The 22,656-nt window shown below is 35.0% G+C and overlaps 4 protein-coding genes across 4 annotated transcripts; all 4 read right to left on the bottom strand.

The window, feature by feature from the left end:
• Positions 1–1,328: 1,328 nt before the first annotated feature.
• On the bottom strand, positions 1,329–3,071 carry CHI2 (chalcone--flavonone isomerase). The gene is made up of 4 exons (XM_004239382.5): positions 2,917–3,071; positions 2,280–2,438; positions 1,903–2,126; positions 1,329–1,751 (listed from the first exon to the last, which is right to left on the bottom strand). The coding sequence occupies exons 1-4, from the start codon at positions 3,014–3,016 to the stop codon at positions 1,566–1,568; spliced, it is 669 nt and encodes a 222-aa protein (XP_004239430.1). The 5' UTR covers positions 3,017–3,071; the 3' UTR covers positions 1,329–1,565.
• Positions 3,072–3,449: 378 nt separating this feature from the next.
• Positions 3,450–9,057, bottom strand: LOC101248675 (DNA-directed RNA polymerases II, IV and V subunit 3). Its single transcript, XM_004238944.5, has 3 exons — positions 8,450–9,057; positions 6,644–6,881; positions 3,450–3,954 (listed from the first exon to the last, which is right to left on the bottom strand). The coding sequence occupies exons 1-3, from the start codon at positions 8,896–8,898 to the stop codon at positions 3,682–3,684; spliced, it is 960 nt and encodes a 319-aa protein (XP_004238992.1). The 5' UTR covers positions 8,899–9,057; the 3' UTR covers positions 3,450–3,681.
• A 492-nt stretch (positions 9,058–9,549) lies between these two features.
• LOC101248389 (uncharacterized) lies at positions 9,550–14,373 on the bottom strand. Its single transcript, XM_004238943.5, has 2 exons — positions 14,132–14,373; positions 9,550–10,655 (listed from the first exon to the last, which is right to left on the bottom strand). Exon 2 carries the CDS (start codon positions 10,631–10,633, stop codon positions 9,821–9,823), a length of 813 nt encoding a protein of 270 aa, XP_004238991.1. The 5' UTR covers positions 10,634–10,655; positions 14,132–14,373; the 3' UTR covers positions 9,550–9,820.
• A 533-nt stretch (positions 14,374–14,906) lies between these two features.
• On the bottom strand, positions 14,907–21,709 carry ASCL (ASC1-like protein). Its single transcript, NM_001247039.2, has 7 exons — positions 21,364–21,709; positions 18,951–19,180; positions 18,490–18,645; positions 17,782–17,967; positions 17,061–17,245; positions 15,614–15,680; positions 14,907–15,239 (listed from the first exon to the last, which is right to left on the bottom strand). Exons 1-6 carry the CDS (start codon positions 21,496–21,498, stop codon positions 15,655–15,657), a joined length of 918 nt encoding a protein of 305 aa, NP_001233968.2. The 5' UTR covers positions 21,499–21,709; the 3' UTR covers positions 14,907–15,239; positions 15,614–15,654.
• Positions 21,710–22,656: the final 947 nt, after the last annotated feature.

Below are 22,656 nucleotides of genomic sequence, written 5' to 3'. Positions count from 1 at the left end.
GATACTTATACTATATTAAGGTCCTATTACCTTCCTAAACTTATTTTATAAATTTTTTTGTAGCCTTTTTCGCCCTACATGGTACTATCTTGTGGGTCCAGCGTGTGTTGCCATTTTTTTTCCAAGTTAGTGTCACGTAGACTGAAAAGGGGTAGAAAATTATTTATAAAATTAGTTCAGAGGTAATAAGACCTTAGTATAGTATAAATATGTCTATGAAATTTCAGGCATAGATTGATGAGGTAATTATACATTTTCCCCTATTATTGCCATTTGCCACAAAGAAAAGTTTTCAAATTTTTCTGAAAAGATGTGATTAATTTAATATATTTGAGTATTTTTGCATGATTTGTATTGAGAATTTATTGGATATGTATTATCGTACGTGATAAAATGTCTCATGTATAATTTTTGAAGAGAAAATTACGCCTATCTCAATAAAGTATATATTGAATATTGATATAAAGAAGAATATATTGACTAGTTATATCATCCGTAAATATTTGAATGATACAAGTCAGAGTTAAAAGTGAATTTGATAATGACCCTCACGAGTACAACTAAAATATAACCGATTAGTCTAATTCAAAAATAGAGATTAAAGATTTTCTTAAAAAGGAACCTCAAGTAATTAATGCCATGAAATAAGATTTAATCCTATTTATGGAGATTTTATAACGATTCCAAAAATAAAAAGTTTAACACAATTGATTATTATAATTTTATTTTTAATTTTTTTTTTTGAAAGTAGCTACTGATTCACATTCAAAGTCAGACCTTATACCCTGCCTAAATTAGCTAGATGGGAAAGTCAAATTAATTCTTATTTATATCATATCACTAAACTATAGTTAATTTAGAACTTAGCTATGGTTAGTTAGGATTCAAGACATTTTTTATAAAAATAGGCAAATCCCTTCGTAACAATTCCCATATTGTTACTTAGAGATCGTTTGGTAGAGTTAATAAGAAGAATACTCTACATCCAACTTCTCGTGCCTCATTAGCAGGGCATCCACACATTTCCTCTTCACATGTCGAAATCATCTCAGTCTCACTCTCCACGAGCCGCATCTTATCCTCCATGGAGACCACTCCCACCTTGACCTGAATAACTTCAATCCTACTCTTATCCGTCCTGACTCTTGTTATGCCTTTACATCCATCTCAGCAACGTTACTACTCGTCTATCCCAACCCAAACAACTATAATTTTCCCCCTTTTAGAATTGTTCATAATGTATTACATCACATATGCAACCAAAGCTTAATTATTTGAAATCATCTCAACCATACTTTAAAACAAGTACCTTGTTGATATCAAATGAGTATCAATAAAGGTGAAACACCTCAATAGAGAGTATTTTTATTGAGTACTTGATGCATACAACCACAAACATATTTTGGAAAGAAGATGAAAACACAACAAACAGTGAAATGTTTCCATCACTTATTGTCATTAGTTATTTCCATACTCAAAAATATTTATCGAAACACACTCTCAGAAGCTAGGCTAAATTATTCGTCTAGTATACTCAGCCAACCTTAACGACATCACATCGAATCCTAAGTAGACTCCTCAGCATTGCTCTTTTCCAACATCTCTGATACTCTTTTAGCAAGACTACGCTTTGCTGCAGGGGAAACTCCGTTCTTGCCAATCATCGATTCCAGCACAGCCTCTGACAATGGCTTGTTCTCTATAACAACATTCCCCGTGCCAGGAACTGAATCATCGTCAGAGAAGCTAATCTGAACACCGAAAAAAAAGGGATATAGAAGTTTACACCAATGAAACTTTACTTATAGATGAATAGTACAATCGATTTTTTGATGCATACATATAGTCCACACTCCACAGGATCCTAATAACTCGATGATGCAACGTGCAAGTGATACATACCGTCAATGATCCAACCACTGATTGAGTAAAAAGGATGGAAGCACCAGGTGAGAAAGTTTCACTCTGGAAAACATTGAGGAACTTTTCGATAGCCTGTCTCTCTGCATCACTGTAGTTTCCCATCGCTTTCATAATAGCAACGCAATTTCCTGCCACCTTCTCGGAGAATTGCTTGCCAGTCAAGGGCAACAGCAACGTCACACGCATGAATTTCTCAAACGGACCTAAGATAGGTGAAACATTAACTCCGATGTAGAGGATTTCCCAAGTTATACTCAACTCAAGACGGATAATGCAGAGTGTATAAACTCACTAAATCAAATGAGTTATAGTAGAATCCCGAGCTATTACATTGACATTTCAATCTTAGCAAATACCTGTAACGATATCTCTGAAGAACTCGAGTGAATATGTCAACTCCTCAGAGCTTCTCCCTTTCCATTTAACCGCGAGAAATGGAACAACATTCTCTTCCAAGTACACTCCTATCACACTAAACTTCACAAATTTCCCTTCAACTTCTAAACCTCTATGTCCTGCATTAGATCCATAGTTTATACAACAACAACTACGTCTCAGTTATAAACAAGTTTTTGATTCATCGCGAATTAACAAGTTTTATGCTTACTTCCACCCTACCACATGCAAGCTCTAACATGCTGAGTTAAAAATTGAACCTGAATTGACAAGTTTTACGAGCTATCACACCCTACGACAACCCTCCTCCCTTACACAGAACTCATGACAAAGTAAGCAAGATCACACTTTTATTATTTAATTGGGGACGAGGAAGGGGATTACAATATTTGTAGTCAAATAACTGAGTTACTAACATTCGTATAGGGCAAAGCTATTACATTATAGACTAGTAGTCAAGTAACTGAGTTATTATCATGAAAATAGTCATAGTAAAGACGTACACCATTATACATGCAAGATATAGTTAATTTATCGATAGATTTTTTTTTTTAAAAAAAAAAGTTCATTTTTTGTGCAAAAATTAATTAAGAAAACCTGCTCCACCAAGGAAAAAGGTATTGTTGGAACTAGGAGGCTTCACCACTTTTGATGGGAACACATTATTCTCAACTTGCAATTTAGTAACACAAGCCATTGATTTCTACTTTACTTTATTTTCATATAATAACACTTGGAAGGAAAAATGTTTAAATAGAGGAGTAGACAGTGGTTTAATGGTAATAATAGAGTGAATTCAAGGGTAGAATTGACCACTGTGTTAAAATTTTCATATAATAACACAAGCCATTGTTACATGTTGTTTTCCTCCTTTTCTGGATAAGCAACTGATCAGCGAAGCAGTATTTCTAAATAACTTTATTTTTACTTGAAGTAATAATGTTTTATCCTTTCACGTACTATCGTTTGGACATGCATATTATTTACATAAATAATATACAAAACGTATAGATAAGGGAAAGGTGATGCGTATATAGCCTTATTCGTACCTTGTGAGGTGATTGTGTACACAACCTTAACCTTCTCGTGAGTCGTAAAGATAGAGAGACTATTTTAATAGACTCAGCTCGAAACAAAATCCATAGACGGGGGATTGATGATCAATTGCGAGATGAAATCCAACGGAGGAAGTGCAGTATCAGTACAAAACAATGGACAAAAACATGTACTTAAGCGAAACAGAAAGAGTGTCCTACGTTTCCATCATCAGTCGAGGTAAGTTGCTAAAGGGAAAATGGGTAAGTTAGTTTAAGGATGTCTTGTTACAGGAGATATATTAAACATGAACAGTTTTCGCGGTTTTTAACCTCCACGCATATGAGCGCCCAGCTCTCCAAACTGATCGTCTGCTTCAACGGTGTCATCTGAAAGGCGTACTGCATCCAACTTCTGCTTAAGCACTTCTATTGCATTGAGCACCAATTGTGAAGCTTTGACTGCGCCAGTTGTTTCAACTGTGAAAATAAAACTATCTTCCTTGGCATGTATCTCTACAACTCCAGGTTTTCCCATGGCTTCAGCCTTCTTGAGCACCTCATCATCGTAAGTATATGCCTCAGGATCAACGACAATAACCTGTAAAGATGAAGATGAAATTGGAGATGTTACGAGTAGAGCTTCCCAGAGAAGAATATACATGACAAACCTATAAAAGGAATTAAATGGAGATGTCTCAAGTTGCTTCTCTCATTAACCTATTAATACTTGTTTCCCTTGTCATCAGACTAAGGTTAAAAGATGAGATCTCCCTCATTTTCCAGGCTTCAGTAGATTGACCAACGAGCAAGCCCAGAACAAACTAATTCTGTTTTTTTTTTACAATATGCTGAATGGAAAGGAAAACATGCGACCCCTCATACAAATGATTATGACTTGTAGGTCTGATTGGAATTTGGTGGCTTCTATTAGAATTAAAATCCCTATATAAACCTCTGTAAAGAAGGCTTCAAAATCTTGTTTTGGTCCGATCTTCTAAATCTTGCTTTTATTAGCCAAAATACCTTGAGTTGCAATCCTATTCTTCAGATCTTTTATATCTAATGAAGTTATAGTTGACCAATAAACAGAAATACCACTAGAAGTCCTAATGCTGAAATTCTCCTTTACAATCAAATGATAAAATTCAGTTGTTTATTTTTCTTTCATTTCAAAAAGCAAGCAATTAGCATTTTCCTAAATAAGCTCATAGAAAGTTAATGTAATGAAAAAAATCAATACACTATTACACCCCCCACATTCAGATTTAGCAAAAAAATGATGCTTCACGTGAAAATGTTTGCTTACTCACATCTAACAAATATCCAGAAATTTTAGTGTTTTTTTTGACGACAAGGGAAACCCGCAGCCGCTAGCTAACCTTTTGAGTGCGCACAGGGTAAAACCCCTCTCCTATGCAATAGCTCGTAAACCAGAAATTTTAGTTTTAATTTTCCAGCATGCTTTAACTGTTTTCTGTCATTGCTTCTCAATTGGAACACAGCAGAGTCCACCATATTCACAAGAGAAAACATTAGAGATAAAGGCCTATCCTGGACCAAACCACTAAGGACGACCCGAGTCAACTTTTCAGGAAAGCGGGACGGGAGATGACTACTTAGGTTTGACATTCCCCCCTTAGTTTCTCTTAATTTTTCTTGCTATATTCTCTCTACCATAACAAGCTCAAAGCATCCCAGTGGAAGTTATCACACTTAGTTCAGGTGTGAGTACATGGTAAATTTCTCCACAGATGGGTACCAATACATTATTGAAAAAAAATTGTTGTTTGTGACACATTAATAAACCTACAATTCATGAACAGTTTTCAGAAAACAAAAAAAAAGGAACTAAAAGGGTCACTCTATACATTAGTTATGACCACTTTTACCAATCAGACAAAATTGTAAACAAAATGGTAGTATGCAATAACCAATTCATGATCCACAGTTACTTATTACCACATATGAGGAGCTTGCTCATAATTTTTACACACAAGCAATCCAGGATAGCTGTATCAACCAATTAAGCCCAAGTACTCCCTCTATGCCAAATTAACTCTTCTACACATACTTTCTTTTCATCTGAAAATGTGTCAAATTTTGTGAAAAGTGTAATTTTTTCCTGCACTTGCCAAGACCTATCCAGGATCTATTCCCAAGAGAAACATATAGCTCATTTTAGTTCTATTTAACTTTACATGAATCTTTTGATATACTACTTTATAGAAAACGAATCATTTAAACTCACTTCAAAAATGAATTTTCTGACATACTCACTTTATAAAAATGAATCATTTGATACATTCACTTCATAAAAAATGGATCTTTTGATATACTCACTTTATAAAAATGAAATCATTTCATACACTCAACTAATAAAAATGAACCTTTTGATACAGTCACTTTATAAAAAATGGATCTTTGACATACTCTCATGTACAAATAACTAAAAATGGAGTCTCACTTTGTTAACTGGACAACTTTGGAGGATTTTCCTTAATTTAAAAGGGATCATGTGGTGATGCCAAGAGATTCACTTGAGGTTTTTTTTTCAATTTTTTTTTGAAACTGGAATCTCAAGAGATACACTTGAAGTTTTGAAGTGCTGGAACAAATATAGCACTCAGTCAGAACAGAAAGAAAGATGGAAAATTATCCCTGCTTGCATTTGGTGGACAGTTTGGAAAGAGAGATATTAAAGATAGCTCTATCCAGAAACTGAAGATGAAGTGCCTAGCCCTTTTCTATTTTTGGTGTAAACATGAATATATGGAAGACATAGAATCTTTTATTGATGTTCTAGGATCTCTGTAAGTAGGTTATATCTTAGTACATCTTCCTATATTTCCTTGCAAGTATGGACAGCTGTAGTTTTTATGCAGCAAGTAGTTATACAAAAAAATGTTACCTTCTCAAAAAAAAGACATGGAATCTCACCAGAGGCATAGTCCCATATCATATTGGGCCATCTACTACCACATAGAGGAATTCCAGGAGGGGCACTAGGATTTCCAACTATCATGCATTTCCCAGTTACCTAGTCAAGTGAATCATTTATCGGTATACCATGAACTGGCAGACTCTGAGCATGATAAGAATCTTAGAGATAATGTCAGGATAAATGGGACAGAGGAAGCGTTTCATTCATCACCACATAAAGCATGACATGCTGTTCATTGAAAAAGTAATAGGAACCCCACAAAGTGCTGAACAGAAGAGGAATGTTCAGTTATAGCAGTATAGCATTTTATAGCAATAAAACATATAAAGTACGAAGTTCAACCAACCTGTTTGTTCTCGGGGTCAATGCCAAAGACTTTTGTGGGACTACTCTCAACTAATTCTGTTTTCTCCTCGAGAGTCAAGGATTCCATCATGTCCTCATTGATATAGATCTCTGGTTCATACATGAAAGTCACAGTTGCTGCAGGTGACCATTTCGCGTGATCTTTGCCAATTCCTTTCCGTGCTATAGCTCTTAACCTTAACTCCTGTCCACGTCGTAGCTTCACAATTATGATTCCCCTGCATAAAATAGAGCAAGATCATAAATATCCTCAGGATAGTCAGCCCGTATAAACCAAGGCATTTCTGCACCACAAATCTCCAAATAAGCATATTAGAAATAATATTACTTTCATATATTAGCTGTGACAAAAAGGCCCGATTAAGATAAACTAAGATCCTTCTTCACATGGTATTCTTTAACTAACACCACTTTCAAATTTACTGTTGTGTCGATACAACAGAAGACCCTATTTACTAAGTTCACTAGGAGCTTGATTGATATCTAATCACTTTTTCTCGAAATGCACAGCACAATAATTCAACAGAAATATGGGATGTTCTTACTGCACTTCATGAAATGACATATCAAGGGCACCTTAATGTGCATCTGCAGGAAAAAAAAAGATTCACCAATTGGAAACATAATCATGTCAATCGTTTGTAATTTCATTCAAACACAAAAATTCTTAAAATCACCAAGCCCGGTCTACAATCTCTAGAAAAAAAGATGAGAACATAAGAACTGACCCACAGCAGAATGATGCAAGTCATCATTGGCAGTTATAGAGATAAAAATACACCAGATATACAAAAAAAATCAACAAATGACTCATTCCAAATCCTAAAAATGACAACTTTACTATAATTTGTCACCATCGAACTATAACTTAATCATTCTAAGCATCTTGACCCTAAATTAACTAGTACCTTGTATCATTTCCCAATCTTTTCAAATAGTAAAGGTTCATAATACCTCCCTATAATTGATTAAGGTTAAAAACAACTCAGGACAAACAGAGAGCGTATTTCAATTGAATGCTTAACACCTGCATGCACAAAGTTATTAGAGAATATGACAGCAACAGCAACAATAATAACAACCCCCTCCCCCCAGCAGCAGCCTTAATGCTGATTTTTTATATATGTACAAATTGTACCTTTTCAAAAAAATAACAACAATAGGGCCTCAACCCAGTTCAAGTCAGCCAGATGGCAAACAAAAAACTATTACTGGCGGAGTTACAATAACCCAACTAAGCTTAACATCATATACATACAACTAAGCTTAGCACTCATATACATATGACTAAGCTTAACATGCATATACATAAAACTGTCCATATGCATATTCAAGGCAATGACAACGACAATGTCCCAAGCCCAAACTACTTAGCTAGCGTTTGCCCATACATTTCAGGAGTAGTTTTCCGAGAATTCAACCTCAAATATCTGTGTGGCCACGGAAGTATTTCAAGTTCCCTAAGCTTGAATGCATGTCCAAAAGCTTCTTTTAGATTTTTGGTACATCCACTCACAAAGCTTCAACTTTTACCAAGTAAAAACTGCATGTCCAAACACAAATTAAAAAACTCAATTTTTCAAGTTTCACTTCATAATCTATGGCCAAACGGGAGCTTAGACTAGGCTTGGGCAAGCAATAAAGAACTATCTACATCACAGATTTATCATAGCCCTAGAAGCTCAAGCATACAAGTAAAAATAAGTTTATACACATAAAAGACCTCTGAGACAACCAAAAAAAAAAAATTCAATCCAGCCAAACAAAACAAAAAGAAAAAACTCACTTATTAGGAGTATTATCAAAACTCGAGGAAGCATCGGAGTAATCAACAGGAACAACCGTATGGTCAGAACTCAACAAATCCTTGCTAGTAACATCAAGCGTCTGGTCACTAAGACATTTCACCCGTAGATAAAACTCAACCGAACAGTACTCACATTGTCCATCACCATCACAAGCATCACAGTCACGTGAGAAACGCATACTCATCGCTCGTTCACTTGTTAGCGGCACAAGCCCTAAACGATGAGAAATGAACTCATCGTTGAGAACAGAGGAATTGACCTCGATTTCAACTAGGTCTATAGCTATAGTAGGTACTTCAGCTATCATTATACGCCGGAGAGCGTTAGCTATACTGGCGTCGGTGTCCCGGAGCTCGAATTTCATGAAATCGTCTTTAACTTCACGTACTTTTATCTTTGGGAATCTCTGGTACGAAACGCCCTCCATTGTTGCTTGCTTTGAGTATTGAGGGTTTTGCTCTCTGCTCTGCTAAAAGTGAAATTTGTAACAAGTACTCAACTTATGTATTGATCCTTCTGATTTACGATATTTACATATTGGACACCTTTTTTTTTTTTCGATATCTCAAATGATAAAAGTGTTTATATTAAACATTTTTCGTTCAAATTTTGATTATTTTTTATGTGTAATTGGAACATGTCTTGAATTTTTATGGCTTATTGATAAATTTTTGCGTGAATCGTTCATTTCGTTCTCAAATTATTTGATAGTTTTACCAACACTATTTTACTTTTCTAATTAATTTTAAATATACTTCCGATCTACCTCATGACATAGCAAGTGTTTCAAATTTTTATAAAAGCGTGAAATTCTTAATAAAAAGTCGAGACAAGTATTAAACGTACTTTCTTAAACTTGGCAAGAATTTAGCGATGCATTTCTTTCATGTGACAAAATCAGGGCATATTTAATGCATTTCAAGCTATGTGGCACTTATTGTAGTAAGTTTATGTAATTATGGCACTTTTATTATAATAAGTTTATGTAATTTGATATAAATATCCGATGCGAATAAGTATTATCATTCTCTATATATGATTTTACCTATGAGTGATGGTCACAATGCACAACAAAGGCTTATTTGGCCAAAATAAAATGTTATAAAATAAAAAGATTGTCTCAAAGTACCTAAATTTATAGTGTTTCATACACTGACCATGCAAGTCCATAAACATCTATAAAAATCACTCTAAGTAGCTATAAAACATAAAATTGATATGGCATGGTAAACCATGTCAAGCTGGTAAAATCCAGGAGATGATGAAAATATTGCTCTGTTCGAACTACATTGGACGATCTACGCGTTACTGGGATCAGAAGAAAGGCCATTTGATTCAAACCAGGGATATCATGTATAGAGTTCAGATTCAAGAAGGAAATCCTTACTCCGGCCTAATTTTAGAAATTCCTCCTCAAGCTTCTTCATGTCAATATGCTTCACGCGGGAGAGGACATCTTTGAGCAGTAGAGACTTAACGAGTGATGTAACTGAAACACCGACTTCAGGCCATGAAACACACAGAGTTCCCCTTATCTTCTTTAACTGACATCGGCTCAATAAAGCTGCTGCCAGGCCATCTACAACACTTCCTGATGGAAGATAGTCTGCGCATTTTACCAGTGGTGAATCTTGATGGCCATCAGCTTTTGCTTTTCTCTCTGCAGATGATTCCAGCTTAAATGCAAATGCTTCATCGGGTGAAAGTCTTCCTCTATAATTAGAACTTCGGATGGAATCCAAAATTAAGACCTTTTCCGGGATAACCTGTTCTCCAATCAGTAGCTTTGCGACTGCATGAGATCTCTCTGCAGTAACTTGATATTGAACACACACAATCATAATCAAGTTATCATCTTCATTCAGGGCATATATATTGCATGATTTGTCTTTAAGAGAGGGTTCAACCGAATTGCCAGAGAATGGGATCTCAGGAAGGATAACAGTTCCAACAAGGGTTTTGGAAGAAACATGATGAAAAACTTGAAGTGACGAAGAAGACATGGCAATGATGAGGAGAGAAGGACGAGAAAACTTCTCCTGGTTAGGAGTTGAAAACAACAGGAATGGAGAGGGAAGAGGAGGAGATGGAGGGCAAAAGTTGTTCAGATCTTCCAAAAAGAACCTTGAAGGTGGAGGGATTTCTGTAAGTATGTCTTCCATATCTGTTTGGTCAACCTATCACCTGCAAAATATTCAACAAAATTCTATCACTCTACTCGTTGCAACATATGGACACATTTCCTATGTGTTATAAATCAATTCAATTGCCAAAGCACATCGCCACGTCAAAGAGCTTAAGAACATAGCCTTTTAGACAAAATTTGGAGATCAACAAATAAAGCAAGTTCAACTATCCAGCCAAGGTTCTTCCAGCAGGAATAGAGAAAGCTAGAGAGTAATTGCCACAAAGTTAAACGACTTTAGTCAATGTAAAAGCATGCAACACCAAAGCACGAAAAATAGAGACCATAACATTATAAGTCAATAACAATTGGAGATCCCCATATTGGCAAGACAATCAAAATCAATGCAAATCATGAAGCTATAGAGACCATAACATTATAAGTTAATAACAATTGGAGATCCCCAAATTGGAAAGACAATCAAATCAATGCAAATCATGTAGCTTCTAACTCAGGTTGATCTCAAAATTTTGAGGTGATCAATGACACTGCTCCAAATGAGCTGCCTAGAGTATCTAGTTAGCATCTTGTTTGCCGACATCATTGAAAATATGAACTTGAGAAAAGATAAATGAAGGAAAAGAAATCAAGACCAGGTTACTGAACAGGGTGAAGAGATTCACTTCAAAAACAACGGCTTGAAGATGCCCCTATCCAAATTACTACTACGCGCAATCATTGTATCTACAGAAAGGATGGTAGCTGGTCCACATGGTCTAATCCAGTGATTTCAAAAGCAATCAAATCCATGGGGCTTGAAGCGAAAAGAGAGAAGTGAAGGGCACACTTCTTTAAAGCAAAGCATACAATTTAAGAGAAATTAGAAATGATCAAACAAACATGAGTTTAGTACAATTAAAACTAAGTTGCAATTCACACAACTAAAGCATCAAAGATATAATCATGTCCATGTTAATCCAACTACTCAAAGTTGAGATTCGAAAAAGAGACCTCGTTGGAATCAGTTTGTGCACCAGTTTTTGAAGCACAAACTTCTCTAAGGGCACGGGGCATCACCCACATCACTTTAAGCGATGAAGTGATGGCTGTTAAAAGACACTGGTTTAGTCTAGGGAGTAGCTTAACAAATACAATAACTACTGGATCATGTAACTCAAGAAGGAAAAACTCTACGAATATTTTTCCATCTTATATAAAAAAAAAGGAACAGTGGCAATCAACTTCCTAATATCAAGAGGGGTCCAAACAGATCAATTGGCAACATGAAGTCCTGACAATTTTGAAGAATGTGTTTGGAAAAGCAAGTACTCGTTGCTAGAATATGATTCTAAAGTGCTCCTAAAAGAAAAAAGAAACACCTTTCTCAAAAAAAAAATCATTAAGTGAAAACATAAAACAAAAGATACATAAAATGATACTCCATCCGTTCCATTTTATATGACATCCTTTCCTTTTGAGTCCATCCCAAAAAGAATGTCACCTTTCTATAACTAGAAACAAATTAACTTTAAAATTCCCCTTTTAAATGACTTACAACCACACATATATCTAAGGATTGTTTAGAACACAAGTTTCAAAGGTTCTTTTTTTTCTTAAAAACTATGCCAAGTCAAAGTGTGTCAAATAAAATGGGACGGAGGGAGTAGTAATTAAAAAAGTAAAATAGAAAAAGAAGAAGAAATAAACAGTTATCTGACCAAAAGATGAAATCAGCATGATATTATTTTTAAAAAGAGAGAGAGAAGCAGCTTCATGGCAAGTGTAAACTTGAAGAGATATGCATGAAGAATGCAATCAATACAAGCAAAGAAATGATAGATGTTTTGGCAGCTTCCCCTATTTAGCGAGAAACAATTGAGTTTAAGTTCATTTTCAAGCTCAACTTAACCCAAGAATATGATTTCACTTGAGTTGATTCCAGATTCCTCAAGCACTAACCTCAACTTTGATGAGCTTGAATCAGAATTTTATTTTCATTCTTCAACATTCAGAAGATACAGAAAAAATGGAAAAAGGAAAGCAAGAGGCCTTCCAGATTTGGTGCAAATTGGTCACAGGTTAGAATAAGAAAGTTATTGAATATGTAAAAGATGTGGGATTAAATATCAAATTCAAGAAGTACAGCAAAAAGTACTGAACCTACTGGAAAAGCCACTCCAGTTCTCAACAAAAGACACCATTGAAATGGTCACTGACTGGAATAGTTAACTGAATACAATTAAAAAGCATCAATGCTAGCTCCAGACTCAGATTCCTTTGAAGCCCTATGAATGTGATGCTATCTACAGTATCTTTTAATTACCAAAAGTTATCATTAGCTAGTACAACCAAAACAAACTCTCCAAGTTTTTTTCTTTTTTGAAAAGAATGTGTTTTTAATCAGCCAACAGAGAGGAATCCCATAAATAAACAGGGTCAGATCGATAAAGTGTGAAACATCTTGTTATTTAGTAGCATAGAAAAGGGAAGGGTGAAAATTCAACTTGAAACTTCTGCTATTCTTTTCAGAAAATGAAAATGTAGAACCGCTTCTTACTTCTTTGAGAAACAAAACTGCTTCCGTTATTTGTGCAGTACTCCTTTACTTTGTATTATTCATAAGGGTTCTCTTATAACTAGTGTTCTTGGAATACAAAAAGATTCTTAATTGTTACAGATATCAACTACTATTAAATTCACATAGTGACATTAAGGCCAATGTCAAGGGAGTGATTAGAGTTTGGGTACAAGCACACTTAACTGATTTTCTTTCTTTCTTTTTACCCCTCCCTAGTAGCTCCCACCTTTTAGCCCAATGACTCGAACCCACAACCTTAGCATTGGAGGAGGAGGGTACTTACCATCCAAGCAACCCCCTCTCGTCTAATAGCTAACTGACTCAAACACCAGAAGTTGAAATTACTGGTTTGCACAAACACAATACATGCACTTTCTTCACAAGGAAACAAAGATAATTCATTCGTTCACAACAACAACTAGAACCAATAGAATGGGTAAACCAAGTATCCATTTGAGAAATAGACTCAAAGCAATTATGTTCAAATAAACATTCTAAGCAGCTACATTAAGCTTATTCACAAGTACCATTCACATAAAGCTTTCTCAAAATATCTCCTTTCTCATTCAATAAATGAAGTTCTTTTTTTACTTTCTCCCCAAGTCAAGAGGTGGAACTAGCGCTTTCAGCTTGAACTTCGTATACACATGCAATAAAAAAAAGGTATATCTATAATAGATCATTCCGAAACCCACTAACCTCTAAATCTAGGATCTCACTGCGCCAGAAAAAAGAATCCCATAATGTAAAGAGAGATTCTATCTCTGTTACCCCTTTTTCTAGAAAATCACATGGATATCAAGCAAATACTTATAAAACCTTGTAGAAAAAGAAAAAATTATCGATACAAATTTGAAAAATTGAAGCTTTTTTTAACACAATGAGAGTTGCAAATTAGAGAGCCAATTCAATTTGAAAAAGCGATTAGGGCAGAAAATAGGGAAATAAGGAACTTACAAATTGATTCCGCCGGAAAAAATGGAGATGAGTTTACAGCTCCGACGAGAAGGGACACACTGATTATCAACTCGACTGAAGAAAATGTTGCTTGCAGAACCTTCAATACTGTGTGGGATATAATTTAATTTTTATTTTTACTTTATATATACTTTTTTGTATTTTTTAATAGGAATATGTAATTTTCACTTTTTTTTCTTTTTCTTTTTTCATGCTTTTTTAAAAGTTGAAAATAATTGCACAAGGAGAACACAAATTAATTGGACAAGTATTATAACATGGTTTATTAAATGTCACTCGTCAAGATCACATCAAATCGGTCGTTAGTAAATCGAAACTTATTATGAATTAGGTAGGTTAGGGTGATTTATTGTTGTAAAAAAGACTTTTCTTTATGCGTTAAAGTATCTCCCGTTATTAATCGATAAGTTGAATGTTCGAGTCAGCCGAAGGGAGGGTAAGTAAGCTTCCAAGTTTTGAAGTTGGCTCAAATGTGAGGATAGGCCACACTTTGTTCATGATCTTTCACTTGAACTGTGGATGGAATCTGACAACAATAACAAATCCAATATAATCCCACGAACGAGGTCTTACTACCCCTAACGTGTAAAAATAGAGAGACTGTTTCCGATAAACCCTCGACTCAAATAAGGAAAAGGGAAAGCATTTCCAAACTCCAAAGCAAATTCTGGAAAAGGAGTATCCAGTCACTGTTGAAACCATGCAAGACTGGAATGTGATTTTTCAAGTGCAACTGGAAACTACTGCAGAAGTATAATGAATAAGTTTACATCAACTCCCTTAGGGCGCGAAACGGTTTCGAGTCTAATATTTTACAAATCAAAAGTCATTATGCACATTGTTGGTGCCAAAAAATTACAGAATAGAAAGAGGAAATAAGATGTTAATGTTCCTATGGCAGTGTCAATGACCAGAAAATGGGGAGTAAAATTAACTACAAATGATCAAGTGGCCTCTTTCTCCATTAATGAAGTTCCTTCAACCTACCTCAACTAATCACAAGTTTTGATGAGCCAAAGCATCAACTTAATAGCATAGAAGCTTCAGTTCATCGACAAGTTCTTAAGAGCGTTTGGTTGCTTCCTTTCTGCAAAAGAAAAGCACAACAAACATAAGTAACAAGTCGAGATATTTTCCCTCGTCACCTGAGCTCAAGAATGGCCAAGAAAATAACAATGTGAGTTATTTCACAAAGAACTTCGCAGACATGTAGAACTTCACAGCAATGGATGGTCAAAGTTTTGCAATTAAAACGAAGAATGGCAATTGTGAGTTTAGATAAAGCAGGAATGCCCTCAAGATCCCCATAGCGTTAACATAAATATTCACATGTGCCTCTTTGACAGATTAGAATTGCGTATTTACAAGTACCATATAATTCACAAAAACTGATTATTGTGATCCTTTTGTGTATCTTTTTTCCCCATTTAACATCCAAATCAATTAAGATTGATCAACTACCTTCACATGAACATAGCAGCAGTAGAAGTTTTCAGACACGGTCAATCTTCATGTTCATCTTCAGAATCTGCATGAGGCAGAACACAATCAAGGATCAGAATTGAAATATGGTAAAAAACAGTTTGCTTCCATAGAGAGTCAATAATAGCAGCAAAATAAGTCTGTGACGGTTGGTAATAGCCTAGACTAAACATCTCTCAGAAAAATGAATACTTCTTTTCCTCATATTGAATGGTCTTAATGACGGTACAAGTTTTTGAAGTTTCACTTTCTATAATTTGCAGATATGGAAGTAGCCAAACATGTATTGTACAATCCCACATCCAGTCAGCTTGTGGAAGCAGTATTACAAAGCCCAATTCATCTAACTCCACGTTTTTAATCCTAATAGTTTTTTACAGTCCCGTAAACATTATTTAAAACAAAGTACTTTATATAGATGCACTATAGACGTATAGACTAGAAACTATGCACAAAAAACAAGTACTCCTATTTGAATCATGTTCTAAAAAGTAAAAAATAATTTATCCTCCCAAGATGAAGCAAGCCAACATAGTAGAGATCCCTTTGTAACATTGCGTAAAATTTAATTAACTTCATGAAGAACGTACTGGAAACAAATTCAGGGACATAAGAAAAGGAAATATCACCATTGTCATAGTTTTTAAGAGTGTGGGTAGCACAATTGCCTGGTGTTTATGAGAGTCTATGGGTCAGCAGGAAGGGGTCTATTTGGAGTTCCGGAAATTATCTGGACTCATGTCAGAAAGGAGATAAGGTAGGTTATAGAGGAGGATTTTAATACAAATAGATTTCTACAGGAACGAATGAGATGTCAGACATCGTCTAGAGTAATGGATTGCCCTTCCTCTTAGTTACAGGTGCTAAACTCGCTTCATCAAGAGTTAAGGAGCCATGGTCCAAGCCAAAACTTCAAAGATTCCTCATCCCTCAGTCACAGTCACAAACAGTGCAAAAAAGAAGGATCAAAGGACAGCATTTTCACGGTCAAATCTGCCTATAACGAGTTCTAAGATGAGAAAACATAAAGCTTCCTCACACATCTAATGGTTGCCTAGGGCATTGGGACAAGTATTATTTTTTATTGCGATGAACAACATTGGAAGCGGTTTATGCAGGAAACACGACGAAAAGAATGAGAGTTCAGATCATATGGTGTATTATGTGCAAAAGAGTAGGAGAGGAAATCAAATGTCTGCAGACTATTGTCAGATGCATACAAACTACGGTGTGTGTGGAAATTGTTCGGTGTTCATAGATGATGACAGGAACTGTCATAGATGTGCTACCAGGTCGGACGTTCAGGAGGAAGGAGCATGAGAAATAGTTTTTCTTTTTGGGTGCTTATGTGGACACTTTAGCAACGATTTGCAGTGAAAAAATTACATCAAGATGTTCAATATAAGCATGTGTCTCTTTAACTTACCAGAACGAACGTCGTCGCTCAATTGGCCCCTCGCTTGGATTTGTTTAACAAGCATCCGGTATATCAACACCCACCAATATATATGAAGAACCAGCAAGCAAAATAGAAGAGAATTGAAGATATAGTAATAGATTGGTCCATCCACTTTGTGCTTCTCCTTATCCAGGGTTTGGAGAACTTCATAACTGCATTTACAGAAACAAAAGAATTTTCACATAGATCACATACACGACTATTTCTCACAAAAAGGGTAACATTAACTAGTAAGTTCATATTTCTGCAAAAACACATGAAGTTTTCAAAAGAGAACTGAATGTTAACACCAATCAATCAACAACTCCTCAATACTGAGATAGTTGACTATACTGAATCCCCTGAATTAAGAACTGAGCACTAATACACAGCATAATTAGCTCCCGGAACCAGTGTGTCTAGGATATGGCACAAACCAATACAGGGAGAGCTGATCTTTTATCAGTTTTTCTTTTGGGGGGATCAAGGCAATGCAGAGAAAGCTGATTTAAAGCCTAAAGGATTATGTTAGTTTGAACTTCTTCATCAACAAACCATAACAAATGGTAACTTAAAGCAAAGAAAACCACATAAGGTGGTGCTTCTATATTTATTTAAGAAGGTTGAATCAAGAAAGAAGAGGGTTCCTACTAAAAAACAGAAACTAGCTTCTTTGTAAATAGGAAAAGTTAAAGCACCTACGACTCACCTTGTACTCCAAAGAACCCAGAACGGGTAGTATATGAGGCGAAGTATAATCCAGGATAAAACAAAAAGAATAAACGAAAAGCTAGCAAGAGCTTCAGCACCACTGTATTTGGACATCTTTCCGATTTCGAGGAATATATCACTGGCATCATGAATGGCTAAAACTACTGAACCGACACGTGCAAACCTGCAAAAGAATGAAAATAGAAAGCCAATAATGTTACATGCCCATATCTTACCTATATGATAGCACGACTCATAGCTTTACATATTGATAACATCATTAAACTCAATTTTTCACAGAGTAACACATCCATCAGGATCCTAGAAAATCTCATGAATCTTTTCTACCATAAAAGTCTTCTGAGAAGGAAGTTTTGAACAAGAACAAGGCAATCTATATTCAATTTTGCATGATTGAGAGAGTTTCCCAAAAGAGTATCGACCTTGTCAGTAGAAGAACACCTTCACTACACAAAATGAAGGATAATTTTTAGTAGCTGAATTGTTTTTTACATGCATCCGCTTTCAATAGGAATTATAAAACTAATAACTCAGACAAGCCCCTGCTCCAATCATGTCTGGCTTTGAGAAGTTGAATACCCTCAAGTTGTCCCTTTGCTAAATATGGACTTATATACCAGCAAAATCTCAGGCAAATAAAATGACCTTTATTAAAGCTATAAGCTCACCTCAACAAAAAACACACCTGATATTATAGGATAAGACGATAAGAATTGCAGTGGCAACATGATGACTCATTGAAACTCCAAAGTCAGAGCGCCTTGTCTCCCAAAATATTAGCGCAAATATTGAATATGTATAGAACCCGCCGGTATACATATAAAGTGCCTTCAGTTTGGACCTAAATTTACATAAGACAGTCACTCAAATATGCAGAGACTATGAATCAAAAATATGTAAGCTTAATTAAAAATCATCAGATCTAGATTTTTAAAATGTTGTGATTTATGGAAAAAGAGGTCATAAGCCAGTATCTTCTGCCTGCAAGAATCACAAAAAAACAGTTATTCTTGCTTGCGAACTTTACCAATTATGTCTCAATACATTACCAGTCACCGTCCATCCTCATCCCCTACCCTCTGTAAGGCAACAGAGAAGAGCTACACACAAAGGACACCAAGTAGGAACTAAAAAAACAGGTCTTACTTGTACATCTGGTCAGGCCAGACCTGATCACCAGGCCCTACCCAAAAGTATCTGGTATTTGTAAACCAAGGCTCATTGTATGTCACCACAAGTGCAAAAACTTCTGCAGAGAGAAAATATATACATTTCCATGCTGATTCTTTGAATTTCCGTATCCTTCTCCTCCGGTCATCAGTCTCATTTTCTACCACTTCTTGTCCTTTTCCAAATATTAACCTTCTGGCCACTTTCTGCAATATGTACATAGATTCCATGTTGAAAGAGAGATCATTAAGAAGAACAATTCGTGTAGAAACTAGAAAGAATTTTAAAAATTCTACATGTTCTAAGAGCAGCATTACATTGGATTTTTAAGAAAAGAAGTTCCATCGAAGACTAGAAACTTGAAAGGAGGGAAACTAGAAAAGGACAAAGCGAGATCCAGATCCTTACATAATTATGTTCGCCTTAAACTTGATGAGACTTCCCTTACATAATTAAGTTTGCCTCAACTTGATAAGACTCTAACAACACTACTATTCACGTCGCTTTAGAGAAAACTTGCCTCATTTTTATCAACTGCTTCGTATCTCAACTTTCTGTCTTTCATGTCAGCCTGCCTCTTCTTTTAAGCGTAGTTCTTTCAATTGGTGAGTCAGAAAAGCTTTTTATTAAGTGCAAACCACTTCAATCATTTTCTGATTCCTACAGGAATTGTATCTTTTCTATTTCGATTTTATTCTTTATTTTAATTATGTATAATATTGGTTTGAGATGAGCTTAAAAGGAGCAAAATGGTCTGTGAAAATTCATATAGAAGACCCCAACTTGCTTGCAATTGAGGTTTAGTTGTAATTGTTGTTGTTAGTGTACATGAATTGTATATTCAATATCTATAATTTGCTTTAACACTTCCTTTTTAACCGCATTAATATTGTAACATCCCTTTAGCTAAAATTTGTCCCAGTATGGCTCTGTTTATGTGATAAATGTATGTGCCAATTGCTTTATTGCTAAATCAGAAAATTAAAAAATTATAAAGCAACAGGGAAACGGAATCATTTCGATCACAGTAAAGTTTTCCCTCTACTGCACATAGTTTACCAAGAAATTGAGCATGTAAAGCTCTACAGAGTATGTACTCTTCATGAATCTGATAATATCACAACAAGCATCTCAACAACTTTGCATCCCCAGAAACCAAAGTATACTCCCCTTCTCTACACATAAACAAACATTAACGCAGCAATATGAGTTCTTCTCCTACTTCAAGGTTGATTAACCGATATAATGCGCTTTCAGAACCTTCAACCAATCCAAATACTTATGCTCGTGAAATATCATCAGCTATTTCTTACATATAAATGTCCTGGGTAGGACTTTAGAGCTAGCAATTCAAAGGAATAGCTAAAAAAAAGTTACCTCACTCAAAAGGTCAATGAACATAGATATCGTAGACTGTCACTCAGATTCATCCACACCAGAATCAGAAAAAACTAACAAAACCCCATCAAAATACAACGAAAAAAAGCACAAAAATCCCAAATTTCCAGAAGTTTCAAGATTGAATCACTCCTAACCAATTCAACAACATATGCCAAAAAGTGAGCAGAATTCAAAGCTGAAAATATCTCAAAAACAAATATTTCAAGCAAAAATCTGACGGTGGGAAACAAGAGGGCGACAATGGAAGAACGGCAAAATCTTTGAATGGTGTGTATGATTCATTTCTCTATCAAAAATTCCATGAAGCCACCCATTTTCTCAATCTACTCAAAAAAACAGAAACTTAAGTATATCACACACTCTACAGATAGGCAAACATTAACCTATGAATGTGAGTTCTTCTCCTATTTAAAGATTGATTGTGTTGAAGAAGTCCCACATCGTTCAATTATGGGATGGGTAGTCTCTATATGATTTGGGCATTCCTCACGTCTTGAGCTAACTTTTAGCGTTAAATAAGGACCAAGTTTCATAACATGGTATAAGAGCTGCACACATCCCAATTCTCATTCACAATGTTGAGCTCTCATCTTAAAATTGTCCACGCTCCAGATGTTCAACCAAGTCCCACAAGGTCAATCATGGCATGGATGGTTTCTACTCTCTCCTCACCTCTTGAGCTAGTTCTAGGGTTGAGTTAGACCTAACTACCATAACAGATTGACCTATACCTTCAACCAATCAAAATATTTATCCTTCATGAATATCATCAGTTTTGCTTCTAAAACTAACAGTTCAAACGAATAGCTACAACAATCACCACACTCAAATACCAGTTAATTAACATATAGATCATAAAACTAAAAACATTCAATCACTTAGAACCAAAAAAAATCCACAAAAATCCAAAAAAATCAGAAATTTCAAGACTGAATCACTTAGAACCAATTAAACATAACCAAAAATATAAAAATTAATAGAAAATTACCTCAAAAACAAATCTATCGAGCAAAAATCTGACAGATGGAAAGAAGAGAGCAAACAATGGAAGAACAGCGAAATCTTCATATGATGGATAAGATTCATATTCCCAATCAAGAAAAGTCCCTTCAAGCAAACCCATTTTCTCAGAATCCCAAAAAGATTCAATCTTTACCAATAAATTACGTTAAATCTATGAATCCTTTTGAACTCTTTGAGAAAAAAAATCGATTCTTTAGAACAGCGACTTTGGGAAACTTCGTTTAACTCGAAATAAAAACTTTGGATCAAGTGGTGAATTAGGTGGGTCCATGACAGATTTTATTTTCTTAAGAAAATGAATTTCCTAAACTATATATTATATTTTTTATATATTTATTTATAGCAAAGACTTTTTATAGCTTTAATTAGATCCACATGAAGGTACGATAAATTCCATCGATCCAACAAAAAGCACTTCTTTCAAAGTCATTGAGAGCCTGTTTGGCTCAGCTTAAAAGCTGATTAAACTGACTTAAAAGCTGATTTTTGACTTATTTAGGGTCCGTTTGGATGGGCTTAATAAAAGCAGCTTTAAAAAAGTACTTTTAAAAGTGCTGAAACTTATTTTTAAAATAAGCAGTTATGCGTTTGGATAAAAGTGTTGAAGTTGTTACGTCAAACGTGAAAAGGGAAAAATGGAAGAAAGAAATGTTAGGGTTATATGAATAATTTGGAGATTGTATAAAAGTATTAAGGGCAAAAAGATAAAAATGTGGTCAACTTAAAATAGCTTATAAGCTAAAAAAAAAAGCACCCCTACCCCAGCTTTTAACTTTTGGCTTAAAATAAGTTTTTTTTAACTTAAAATAAGCTATTTTGAGTATTGTCAAACAGCTAAATAAGTCAAAAACCAGCTTTTAAGTCAGTTTGACCAGCTTTTAAGCTGAGCCAAACAGGCTCTTAGTTGTTTAGCAATATTCAAAATAACTTATTTTAAGTAAAAAAAAACTTATTTTAAGCCAAAAGTTAAAAGTTGGGGTAGGGGTGCTTTTTTTTTCCAGCTTATAAACTGTTTTAAGTTGATCACATTTTTATCTTTTTGCCCTTAATATTTTTATACAATCTCCAAATTACCCACATAACCCTAACATCTCTTTCTTCTATTTTTCCCTTTTCACGTGTGGATGATAGAGAATTACTATTACTAATGAATGAAAATAAAATAAATCTTAAATCTTTCAAGTGATCTATTCAAATTATATATTATTAAAATGTAAAATAAGTTGCACATATAACTTAAATAAAAATTTATATTCCT

Source organism: Solanum lycopersicum, chromosome 5 (assembly GCF_036512215.1).
Source record: "Solanum lycopersicum chromosome 5, SLM_r2.1".
NCBI classification, from domain to species: Eukaryota; Viridiplantae; Streptophyta; class Magnoliopsida; order Solanales; family Solanaceae; genus Solanum; species Solanum lycopersicum.
This window is presented reverse-complemented; position numbering and strand designations above follow the sequence as displayed.